The 12712-nt window shown below is 53.2% G+C and overlaps 1 protein-coding gene across 1 annotated transcript in view; it reads right to left on the reverse strand.

Annotated features, from left to right (window-relative positions):
- PLXNA4 (plexin A4) overlaps window positions 1-12712 on the reverse strand; it is a 410115-nt gene that overhangs the window by 32576 nt on the left and 364827 nt on the right. Inside the window, exons 21-24 of the mRNA XM_081038260.1 lie at window positions 12260-12402; window positions 6014-6282; window positions 3601-3667; window positions 2623-2769 (exon numbers count right to left, since the gene is read on the reverse strand). Coding sequence (XP_080894386.1) covers window positions 2623-2769; window positions 3601-3667; window positions 6014-6282; window positions 12260-12402 — 626 coding nt within the window. The remainder of the gene's footprint in view (window positions 1-2622; window positions 2770-3600; window positions 3668-6013; window positions 6283-12259; window positions 12403-12712) is intronic.

Below are 12712 nucleotides of genomic sequence, written 5' to 3' on the forward strand. Positions count from 1 at the left end.
CCATCCCCCCCTAGTGGCCAAGGTTTGTGCTGCCCTGGCCACCCCTGATGCCCTGTGCTCTGGGCCAGTGCTGGGGCGGGGGTCAGCCTCCCCCAGGGAGCAGCACAGCTCAGTTTGGGCTTCCTCCCCTGAGAGACCACGAGAGACCACACAGCAGAGGCTGTCGCCTAAGCATGCTTTCCTGACACTTCTACGAGTCCCAGGAGTTCCTGGTGGCCCTGTGAGAATTCCATGCGCTGCTCAGGGCGTCCCAAAGAAGCAGCAGCAGCCCCACGGAGGGACAGGGTTCCCTTGCCACTGGCCAAGCCATAGGTCCAGCCAGAAGTTCCCTTCCCACCCCCATGCCCAGGGCCCTTGGGTCGTTTCTGAGCAAACTTTCTGGTGTTTTTTTCCTGCTAGGTCAGTGTTTCTCAAACTTTAATGTGAGTAGAATGACTGAGTGGTTTCATTAAAATGCAGATTCGGACTCAGGAGGTCGAAGATGGGGCTTGACATTCTGCATTGCAGAAGGCTCCCAGGTGAGCACGTGACATTCTAGCTGGCTCCCAGGTGACGCCCTGGTCCAAGTGCTACTATCAATCCAGTTAATCGCTCAACATTGAGGAGGAGTGCCTGCTATGAGGCGATGTGTCCTGGGGCCTCTCAGTGCCTATCTCAGTCTTTGTGGCTTTCCCTCCTGCGGAGGGTAAGGTCACCATCAGTCGGCCTAAACTGCCCTGGGCCCCTCCAGTCACTGCAGAATTCCACCACAGTGTCTTCATATGTGATCCCTTCCTCTCGGAGTCTCTGGTCAGTCCTGCCTGCTGCTGGCTAACACATGTTCTCCCTTTATTTCCTCACCAGCCTTAGGGCCATGCCCCTGCTGCATGTGGGAGTTTCCTTTCCCCGGCTAAAAGGTGGCTGTTCAATCTCCCGGCAGCCATTTCTTCTCTGGGCAAAACAATTGCCGTTTCTTTCCCCTTTCCTCATGGTGCCTCTTTCCCAAGTGTTTCCACCTTAATGGATGAGCTTCCCAGACGCACTCCAATCTCCTCCAGTTCACTTTAAGTTGAACTTACTGTGCTAACAATAGGTTGGCCTCCGGAATAAAGGATCCTGCAATTTGGGGACAGAGCATTATTGAAACTCACTGTGTTGGATTCGCTATTGGGGAGCCACGGATGAGATGGGAAAGAAAGGCAGTGAAGGGGGAGAGAGAGCTCAGGCAGGAGACATTTCAACAGTAGGTGTAGCTCATTAAGAAGTCTATTCGGGTCTCTATTTTTGGAAGGATTTTTTTCCCCTTTTGCATTTTAATCAGAGCCTCTAACTCTCTTCTCAGGAGCAGCGCATGCCTGCAAGGAAGCAGGGGCTCCGGTCCCATGCTGGTCCTTTGAAGCCTCATTCACTGAGACAATCCTGGCAACTCTGTTAAGATGATTGGTGGGGTCCCTGAAGATGGAGTGACATAGGTGCGTCACGGTCACCTCATTACCAGACTGCAAGGACAAGTTTGTTCAGAGCGGCAGGGACTGGCCTCGGGGTCTGGGATTCCCCCTGGTTCCCTGCCCCTGCCCGGCTCTGCCATGCCCAGCCTGGCCTGCTGTGGGCCTCATCTCCTCCTCGTGCATTTAAAGTCCCATCTGTTCTCTGTCCTCCCTTCTTGGGTGCCACTCAAACATCCCTCCCAGTGCTCATCTTTTATCTTGTTTTCCCACTTTTCCTTCCCCTTTCTCTCCCCTTTCTTAGAGAAGGCCTGGTGCGGGATCACAACTCTCTCTAAAAACGTCCAAGAGTGAGCTCCCTGGCCTGGAGAGATGGGGCAGCCAGGGAACAGCCTGGCAGGGACAAGGTGGCAGGGCCCCTGGGAGCCAGCAGTGAGTGCTTGCACTGGACTCAGCCCATCGCCTGCACAACTCCGGGAGCAACGTCCTACTGTCATTCCTGTTTTAGAAGGTTATATGATCCCTACATTTTCAGAAAAAGAAACCCAAAGTCAGAGAGGTTAAGATTCACCCAAGCCACCCCGCTGGTCAGAAGCAGCGTCAGGGCTCCAATCCACCTGCCTGTTTCCAAGCCCCCCTGTTCCTATACGCTGAGCTTTGCTGCCTCCTGGGGCAACAGTTTCTGTCAGGAGAGGGAGGCATCTAACCTTGACTGAGAGGATCTCCACATTCCCTGGACAAACGCCTTCACCACTAGGCCATCCTGGCCTCATATCAACAGCCTGGGTCATGGGCATCTTGGAATTTAGAGCCGTGGGCAGAAGTGGGCTTCAGAATCATGAGGAACGCTTTCTGGCTTCCTCTCCTTGGTGCCCCCACTCACTATCTGCATGGAACTGTTCACTCTCAACACTGGGCGAGCTGATGAGAAGGGATCCACTCAGCTGCTGCCAGGGTCTCAGGACCCCACAGTTCGGTTTTGTTGAAGTATTGCTCACATGTATCTGAGCAATACTGGTCTCCAAAAGGAAGCCTGGGATGACGGGCACAGGTGGAAGGCCTGGAGGGCCCCTCGCAGAGGGCACACCTGGACAGGCGCTGTCTTCAGCATTTCCACCACCCCCTCTGCAGGTGCGTGGCTGTGCAGGACCAAAGCCCGCTGAGCAGAGCTAGGGGGAAAGCTGGGAGTCTGGCTTACCAGGGTTTTGTAGTCGATCTGCTGGCGGATGAGCTTGTCCTCGCTCAGGGAGTAGCGGGCCTCCCCCGTGATGGCATCGATGGGCCCCTTCTCCATCTGCTGCTTGATGGCACAGAACAGTGAGAAGAGGGGCTCCCCGGCACACTCCTGGGTATGGAAAAGAACACGCTGGGCGGATGCTGGACCAGCGGTGAGCAGAGTCCAGCCTCCCGGAGGCCCTGCTTCTTCTCCAAAGGGCTCGTCTGCTCCCGTTTCGATTCCCTCCTCCTGCTCCCACCTGCTGTACTCTTGGGTTTTCAGCTCCCTCCTTCAGAGATGTGCCTCTCCTGGCCCATTGGACCCCAGCGTCCTCTCCCACTCAGACCTGTCCCCCGTCGTCCTACCATTCCCTCTCCTCCTCCCTGCCTCTTATCGCCCCTCTCTGTTCCTTCTCCCCACCTCACCCAACCTCGCTTTCTCTGCAGCCCCATTTCTCTGAGGTCAGTCCTTGGTGGGATGAAGTCCTTAGCAAACAAGTTAATAACTGGACATCGGCGGCTCTTCCATCTCCTAGGTACATGGTCGGTTTATCTGCCGACACAGGTAGCTTCTGTACCTGGGATTCTTGTTGGCCTCAGTAAGGCTGGGGCTGGGAGAGGCAGGAGGGAAAGGAACAAGGAAAGCAGGGAAGTAAGGGAAAGATTGCCTTTAGCGTAAAAGCTCACACAGAATCCTCTTGGAGGCATATCTCCCTTCACCAGGCAGAAGCAGCCCGCGGGCATATATGTCTCAAGTTAGGACTGCGTGTGACTGCGCTCTGTCTTCCAAGATGGTCAGGAGCCTGTTCCCTCCTTAACGCATTTCTCGGTGGGGTTCTAAGAGCCTGGCCCTGGGGAATGTGGACTTGGGGGCCATGGAGGGAAATGGGGCAGGCCGGGGAGGATGCGAGCTGGTGGGGAAACCGAGGCAAGGCCAGCGATAACCCCACAGCCATCCTACCTTGAGGAACTTGTAGAGTAGGAAGGTGAACCAATTGGTCAACATCTTCTCGGCCACTGACTCAGTCCTGTCACCCGTCACCCAGGGAACCGGCAGAGCAAGAGAAAGACAGAAACAGCTGGTCAGACCCCAAGGGCTGGGAAGGCAGGGGAAGCAGTTTGCACGGGTCTCGCTGCTTAAGTCTTTCAGGCCAAATCTAGAAATCCTAAAGAATACCCGAGTCCATGGACTCCTAGACACCTTGTAGTGATAAGACAAGCTTTGCCTACAAAGCTGGGAGATGAGATTCTGGGCGTCTGGCTCCTGGCTGGGTTCTGGTGGGAATGGGTTACAGCAGCTCTGTCCCACAGCACTTTCTGGGATGGTAAACTGCTTCCGTTTGGTGCTGTCCAGGGTGGTAGCCACCAGCCACATATGCCTACTGAGCACTTGAAATGCAGCTAGTGTATCTGAGGAGCTGAATTTTTCATTTGCTTTACCTTTAAATAATTTAGATTTAAAAAGTCACATGTGGCTCGTAGCTATCACATTGGATAGTACCACCCCAGAGACCTTTATGGTTCCTTTGTGTGAGCAAAGAAAAACACAAAACCTGGGGAGATGCTAATTTGGCAAGGAAAAGAAAGGAAGGTGGCAGGAGAAGTGGACCATGTACAAAGGCGAGATACATTAGACTGACCCCATCACCTAAGCTGAAGGCTCTCAGAGCTGTCAGCAATATGGAGCTTTATTCCGAGCTCATCCCAAGAGATGCCAAAATTGCCCTATTTTAAAGGCTTCCACATACTCTGGAATTTCCCCTGTGAACCATTTTAGTGTTTCAAATGACAGGAAGTTCCTTCTTGAGCCTAACTTGCATCTTTCATGCTGCTACCACAGTCCATTTATTCTTTTACTCTGGAAATGAAGACACTGCAGCAGTGTGCCTGGCCCGAGGCCACTTTACTTGCATACATGTAGACAAAACAAACTATATTCAAACTTGCACTAAGTGAGTGGCCAGCTCCGGAGAGAAACCAGCCCATCTAGGCATGTTTAGATAGAGTTAAAAGTTGTGGTTTCCCGAAGATACTAAAATCCCAAGGCAGCTGAGCAGCTGCCAGCACAAAATGAAGCTGAGAGGAGAAAAGAAGGAAGACTATAGATAGGAGCGGGGCAGCCAAGGGCAAAAAGAAAAGGCGATGGAGGAGGGCAGAAGGGAGGGCATCTGGGAGAGAGTGAATGGAAAACAAGAAGAGGAGACATACAGATACAGAGCAGGACCATGCCGGGAAATTGTCGGTGGGAACTCTGACACGGAGGCGGCAACCTTAGAATTATGCCAGTGGGTGGCTGCATGGTGGAAGTAAAACAAAAATCAAAATGCTCTGCCTTGCTGCTTCCAAGCCTGTGTGATTGCTCCCGCATGGAGCAACCTTTTGCAGCTGTGCAGGCAAATGCCCACTGCACCAGGAGAAAGACTGGAATCAACACTCAGAACGTCAAATCTATGCACTGGACCAAGCGGGAGGTCCTCCCTCAGACCCAGACACCAAGGACAGGTAAATGGTGATCCAGGCAGAGGGCCTGACCTGGAGTTTTCCATGTTTATCTACGGGAAGGCTAAAGGCATTGGAATAACAGCTTAGAGGAGAAACGGCCCTCAAGTACATGGAAAGTGCTAGTGGCAGCATGGAGAGTTGGAGAGTCTCTATTTCCTATCAGGTCAAAGCCATGGGATCTGGTTATGTCTTCACATGGGACCACTCAGGTTTCAGCAGTGTCCAGGATGAGACATCCAACCATGTGGAGCCTAGAGCAGGTGCCAGAAGTTCTTGCTGTGGTGCGTCGGGGAAGTTGCTGCTAAAGAGCTTCATTAAATATAGGCTGGGCCAGTGCTTCTCAGACTTTAATACACATTCCGATCACCTACACTTCTCGTTAAAATGTAGCTTCTGACCCGGTGGGTGTGGGAGAGGACCTGAGGTGCTGCATTTCCAACAAGCTCCCAGGTGATGCTTCCATTGCTGGTCCCCCAACTGCAGTGAGAGTTGAAAAAAGCTGAAGCTTCCGAGGTTGAGATGCCCTGGGGCATCTCTCCTAATTCACGTTCTGAGTTAGATAAAGCCAGGGGATGGAAAGATGACCTCTGAAGATTGCACAAGAGAAGAATGCCAGTAAAAAAGGGTGAACATCGGGGGAATATAAGGACAGAGAGAGAGAGGAATGCAGAACAGATATAGAGGCAGAAGGAAACCACAGAGTCCGCAGATGGCCCATGGCCAATTCACAGGCACCAACGTGATAGGTTCTGCTAAGGAGGCGTGGGAAGCACCGGGGCTCGGGGCAGTTGGTGCCTAACCGTGGGGAACCTGGCTGCTGTTTCTGGGAGCTCGGGCCGTGTCCCCCCTGTCCCCCTCTTCCCGCCTCTCACCTCCTGAGCAGCAGCTTGGGGTGGTTTTTGCTCTCTAGGTTCTTGTCGATGAGGTCGGCCAACAGCTGCTTCAGCACGTCGGTGGCGTACTCCAGCTTGCTCTGCAGCACCGTCATGATGAGCGAGGCCACGTTGCCGCGGTCGCGCATGGAGAAGCTGCGCTGGGACTCGAGCGTGCGGATGAAGGACAGCAGGAACACCTTGTTGTTGATGAGCTGGGCAAAGAGCTTCAGGCCTTTTTCCACGCGCTCCTGCCGGTAGCCGGGAACCTGCAGAGGAGAGCCGGCGGTGGGGTTTCTGACGGCCGCCTGTGAGGGTGAGGCCGCGGGGCCAGGGACACCCCCAGGCGGTGGGCTGACCGTCTCCTTCCACCAGTCACCCACTGAGCACAGCCCAACCATCGAGTCTTTATTTAATGCCAGGTATCTACTTAGCCTCCATCACAGCCCACGAGTGGGTCACTGTCTCTAGATTAGAGATGAATCAAGTGAGGCCCAGAGGGAACGTCCCTGTTAGTAAGGCTGACACTGGGATCTGAGGCCACTTCTGCCAGCTCCGCAGCCTAAGCTCTTCCCTGAGGGTAACGCAGAGTTGATGAGGGGCCCCTATGCCACGCCGAGCATCATCACAGCCCGGTGGGAATTCCAGGAGGCCCGGCTGTTGCAGGCATCACCAGACCTGAGCTTCCCGCTAACCTAATGCTGACCCATCTCCAACCCCGTGGGTCCTGTTGACAGACCAGTGGCCTCACAGCCTGGACGTTGGGTTCCACATGGGCTCTGAACACCACCACCCTCTGGAAGCTTGGAAAAGTCCATTTACTGCTCTGGGGACCCAAGTTCATTCACTTAAATAAATGGGAAGATGAATCCCAAGAGTCTCAGGCACTCCCTAACTCCAGCATCAGATGTTTTCTCCGACTCCCTCTGAGACCCGGCTCCGTCCCAGGGAACAAGAGGCAGAAGTTGTCTTCCTGCCTGCATCTTCTGGTCACTGCCGTCCGTGCAAGGCGGCAAGGAGGGACCACCCACTCAGCAAACAGGAGCCAGCGACGGAGCCAGGCAGGAGGCACGCATCACTGAGACTATGACGTGGGCATGGCGATACTGTAAGGGCCCCAAACTGGACACACAGGCTTGAGGACCTGAGTACTGTCACCCCGTGGAACCCTACACAGCAGTGGAAATGAAGGACCCACTGCCACTCATCATAACAGGGATGAACCTTGCAGACAGTGAATGAAGAGAGTCAGACACTAAAGAAGGTGGACTGTATAGTTCCATTTAAATAAAGATTGAAAAAAACCCAAATTAATCAATGGTGGTAGGAAAATGGTGGTGGGGGGGGTTGTGATGGGAGGGGGCATACGGGGACTTCTGGATGGCTGTGTTCACTTGGGGAACATGCATTGCTCTGTGTTCTGACAATATGTGCATTGTTCTTCCATTAAAACAACAAGTTGACATAAAAAATAAAGCATAACCTCTGCCCTGGAGGGGAAGCCTGCGGAGAACACAGAGCGGGGCATCTCTCGTGGGTGGGGTACTGGAGGGGGGCGGGACATCCAAGGAGGTGCCATCGAGGCTGCATCCTGAGGGCCGTGTCTCCCCCAGGGGTTAGATGCGTCAGGTTTTGGGGAAGAAGTGTCATGCGTGTCACCATAAAGAACACGGTGTCAGAGTCAGTCAAGCTTGGGTTAACCCTGTCACAGCCATTTACTCGTTGTGGGACCCAAAGTGGACACAGTTTGTTCATCAACCAGGTGAAGGGACCGCAGCTAACATGTGTACAGATTTCAGTCTATGCAGAGCACGGTTCTGTGTGCGTTAGAAATACTGAACCATTTATTCCACACAAGAGACACCCTAGGAGGTAAGTACCATTATTGCCCCATGGCCACAGGGGGATAAGGAACGTCCCTGAGACCCCAAGACTGAGACATGTCAGAACCAGGCTGTGAACCCCGGGCCGTGGGTGCCACATCCTGCCGTCTCCTGGGGCTCCTGGGAGCACTGAAGGAGCCGATGTGTGAAAAGCCCGAAGTACGCAGCCTGACACACAGTCAAGTGACTGGATGGCAGCAATTTCATTCTGCTTTACACGAGAGGTTTTAAACTGCAGAAGACAGACACAGACAGAGAAAGCCACGTTTGCCCAAGGTCCAAAAAGGTGACTGGTGCAAAGCTGAAACGTTCTGCCATTCATTTAGGGAGACGCAGGCTCGGGACAAGGTGCTGGCTGGAGGCAGAGGCCAGTCAGACCCAGGCCCTGCCCTCGGATGGTCAGCTGGCAGGCCCCTTCCGTGGAGGGAGCCCGATGGGTCCACCCCTGAACTTGGAGAAGCATTCTCACTGAACCATGGCGTCAGTAGCTCCCCCCGCTCAGGAATCTGGAGGACACACAAGTGTTCCCAAGTCCTGTCCATTTCCGCTTCCTGTGCTGCGTGCGGTGCTGGTACTAGGCAGGCCCATCATAAGGCAGTTCTTGGGAGAGATGGGAACTTGCCAGAGCCAGGAGGGAGGCTGGCCAGGGCCCCCTGCAGCTCATCCTAGCAAACCCATCCTTCCCCAGGTGGGCCCAGACTCTGCTTGCCCGCTGCCTGGAATCCCACCCTCTCCTTCCCCTCCTTCCCTACTCCGTCGGGACTGGTGAGGTAAGGACAGAGAGACATGGCAGCTTCACTTGCCGTCAGCCTGGGCCTCTCTATCTGCCCAGCTGTCTGTCTCCCATTGATCTCCCTCCAGCTCTGTGACCACCCCCCTCACACACGTGTACGTGTGTTACTTCCCCTGTCCTTCCAACCCTTAGAACAGCATCTCATCCACAACTTATCCTACTAACAATCGGTAATGTCATTTCTTGGGCGCCCACCGTGTGCAGGTAACAGTGTGGGTACACCGCATTCATTGTTCCAGCTGAGCCTTGTAATGACCTTGCAAGGGGTTAGCGTGCTCAAGCAGTTGTCCCACGGCCAGCCCGCTGGTGACGGGTGGTGCTAGATTTCTAAACCCAAGCTTGTTTGGCTCTTGAGCCCCCTTTCGTCCTCCCCATGCTTGGCCACGTCGAGTCGTCCCCGGGCCTGGACTGGACGTGACTGGAAGCCAGCTCTGAGTCCCCCTGGAGTCTCCCGTGCAGGGAGCCCAGCAGCTCAGTTGGCCATCGAGGGCAGCGGAGCCATGGGAAGATTTGGCACTGTGGCACCTGCAGATGGGCCAGATGGCACATTTGGTGTGAAGATGTGCTCTGGACTTCCCGCGACACTGCACTCGCGTCTGGGGCCCTGGGAAGGAAGGATGAGCGAAGCCCCGCGGGGAGAAAGAGCACCTTCCCCAGCAGCTGCGGTTTAGACTTAGAGCCACGAACTGACTCAGAGGTGGGGAAAAGCTCCGTCACCTCTGGGCTCTGTTCCTCCATCTATAAAATGAGAATATGAGTGCTTGTGTCATAATGTTTTATGGACATTAAACAAGACAGTGTATGTAAAGTGCTTGGCGCACGCAGCGAGCGCTTACACAGCAGGTTTATTATGGGGCTCTCCCGCTTCGCTGGCTGCTTATCACTGATCCCTTTCGCCCAGGGGCTTCCCAGATTCCTCCTGCATTGGTACAGTGTCTTGGTGTGCAGAAGGTAGGGATTTCTCCCCATTTTATGAAGGGGGAGATGGAAGGGAAGTATCTCGGTAAAGAGTATCCAGAACAATTCCCCTTTGTAACTTGCCACCCCGCCCCCGACACAAATGCTACTCTGAAACAAGACTTTCTTTATTCACCAGATGGTTCGATAATTCAGTTGAAGTCTATGAGTATAAAACTGTATAGTAAATTTTAATTGTAACCCAATAGGGTAGAGTTTAGGAGGCAAGGATAGGTTGAAAATGGGGTGTGTGGTTACTGTGTGCTTTCTGTTTTTAAAGATTTGGTGTGTGACCAATGCCTGGGCAGCCCCTTCCCTAAATGGCCAGACTTCACCCAGATGGCCCCAAAAGGCTTGGTGGCCTCCTGTCCAGGACGGCCTGAGGCCAAAGAACACCTCCTTTTTCACACGGCTCTACCACTCATGCCCACCCAGCGGCAGGCATCCAAGCGGCTGAAAAGGTTGGGAAACACTGCTTTAGATTAGTCAATGTCTTCCCTGGGAATGTTTCTACACTCACAAAACCAACAGGGAGATACTATTCCGGTGGCAAAGAGGGGTTGGAAAGAAACAAGAAAACAATGATCTACACAAGATCCCTGGATCTCTCGTAGGGGGGCTCACATCCTCCAGGCTCACGTGGGACAGTAAAAGTTGATTTCTGTCTGCAAGCAATTAATTAGCGAGTTTCATGGAAATGAAAAAGTCGTATGTCCTGGGTATATACCCAAAGATTGAAAGCAGGGTCTCCAAGAGTTACTTGAGTGCATTATTTACAAAAGCCCAAAGGGTAACAACCCAAGTGCCCATCGACACATGAGCGGATAAACAAAACGTGCTACACGCTTACAATGGACTATTATCCAGCATTAAAAAGGAGAGAAATCCTGTCGCATGCTACAACATGGGCGAACCTTGAAAACATTTTGCTAAGTGAAATAAACCGGTCACCACAGGACAATTCCCGTACGAGTCCATTTAGTTGAGGTACTCTAGTCAAATTCATAGCCACAGAAGGTAGATGGTGGTTGCCAGGAGATGGGGTGGGGAAAATGGGGAGTCATTGTTTAATGGGGACAGAGTTTCAGTTGAGGAAGAGGCAAAGGTTCTGGAGATGGGGAGGGGTGATGGTTGTACAACAGTGTAAACGTACTTAATGTCACGGAGCTATACACTTGAAAAAGGTTGGAATTTTACGTGATGTATGTTTTACCACAATTAAAAAAGAAAACGGTGTGACTTGCTTGATTCAGAGCGCGTGCCCGACAATTAGCCATTTTGTGGGGCTCAGGGGGCATGATAAAGCTGGCTGTTAACTCCTTCCTGAGCTGAGACTTGGATCAGGAAGCACCCCCTGGTGAGGCAGGCAAGGAAAATCGAGAGTGTGCAGGCTTAAGGGGACATTTTAGGATGCCAGATGAGGCGAAAGGCCATGGTAGGACACGACGTGACTTATAATGCGGGCCACAGGAACAGAAGTTCCCACATAGGCACGTCGCCTCTGCTTCCCTTTGCTGGACCCGTGTTGACATGCCCTCCAGTGAGTACCTGAAAAACTACACGAGTCTTGAGCGATGGGTCTGTTTTCCTTTATGGACAAGATCAGTCTTGGACCTAGTCTTATTTCCTGTTGCTGCTTTGGCCACAGCCTTCCGTTCATCCTACGAAGTAGCCAGAGCATAAGGCATGACACGGACGTACTGCCTCCAAAGTCAAGTGCACAAGCTTAGCTATTAGGAGCGAGACTCTGAGTCCAGCTTCCGGGATTCAAATCCTGGCCTGCTCCCTCCGGGCTGTGGCGCCCAGAATTCCCTGGGCCCTGAGTTTTGGCCCCTGTAAAAGGGGCATCGTGACTTCAGAGGGATCTCGGGAGGCTAAGTGAGAGTACTTTGTACCAGTACCTTAAACTGGTCCGGGGTATTAGTCAGCAGTCAACTCACAGGGATTATTCCTTACGATTGTTATTTCGCCCTGGGGTCCTCATTTATATTTTTCTCTTTTCTCTAGTGTTTATCTTTACAAGTCATTCCAAACCCCTTTCAGAACAAAGCGTAATATGAATATATGCATAAGCCAGATTCTACGCTAGACAGGAAGAGGGATAAAATGTTCAAAAGATGAGGTCTCTGCTGGTACAAAGGACAGTTAGGTTCTCATCACTCACGTTTCCACTTCCCTTCCCAGTGCGTCACTTATCTTTTCCACGTAGGTTTACTGAGCAACAACTAAGTGATTAAATCCTTATGTTGTGGTTTCTTAAATGAGGGTCCATGACCTCCCAACGTGTGTTTGCAGATTTCTTATTTCTGTGTATATAGGTAGTTCTTCTGAGAGGATCTTCAGCTTCCACTCAGTTCTCCAGGGATCCATGACCCCCTATTACCCAAAGCCCTACTCCCTTCTCTGCTCCGAGCTTTCCTGGAGTGCCCCCATCTCCTCCAGGAGGTGCTGGTGCTGGAAAGTAGGGGGACCTTAGGCCAGCGGGGTCCCCTTCCTGTCCTTAGCTTTCTCACCTCTGAATAAGGAAGCTGGGCTTGCAGGTCAGCAGCCCCGTTCTCTGTGCTAACACCGAGCCAGGGAAGGGCCACCGTGGCCAGGGGTCCGGCTTCTCACCTCGAGGTCCCGGAGAACGGGGTGGTCTTCAATCCCCGGAAACAGCACCCGCATGGTGTAGGTTCTGTAGTCCAGGAAGGGAATCCCAGCTCCATCCAGGTCGCTGGTCAACTCATGGATGTCCGTCTGCAGCTCGGCAAATGCTGGCACAGGAGAAGCCCATGAGACGGCTGCAGGGCTGGGCCCACCAGCTACCCGGACTCAGACCGCTCAGAACCCTCACCCAGACCCCTAGGGGACACAAGCAAGGGGCTGCGGATGTGCAGGCATAAGAAGGGGGGATATTTTAAGTAACTGGGGTGGACAACGAGGCACGGGAGTATAGGGAAGCAGAGGAAGCTGGTTGGGGGCCTTCCAAAGCGTGGCAGGGAGCAGATCTGGGCTGCTGCTCAGGCCAGGAGCGCCTCCCCGTCTGAAGATGAAGGGCTGTGGTTTGCAAGCTGTGCAAGGGGC

The sequence above is a fragment of the Rhinolophus hipposideros genome (assembly GCF_964194185.1).
Source record: "Rhinolophus hipposideros genome assembly, chromosome: 25".
Taxonomy (NCBI): Eukaryota; Metazoa; Chordata; class Mammalia; order Chiroptera; family Rhinolophidae; genus Rhinolophus; species Rhinolophus hipposideros.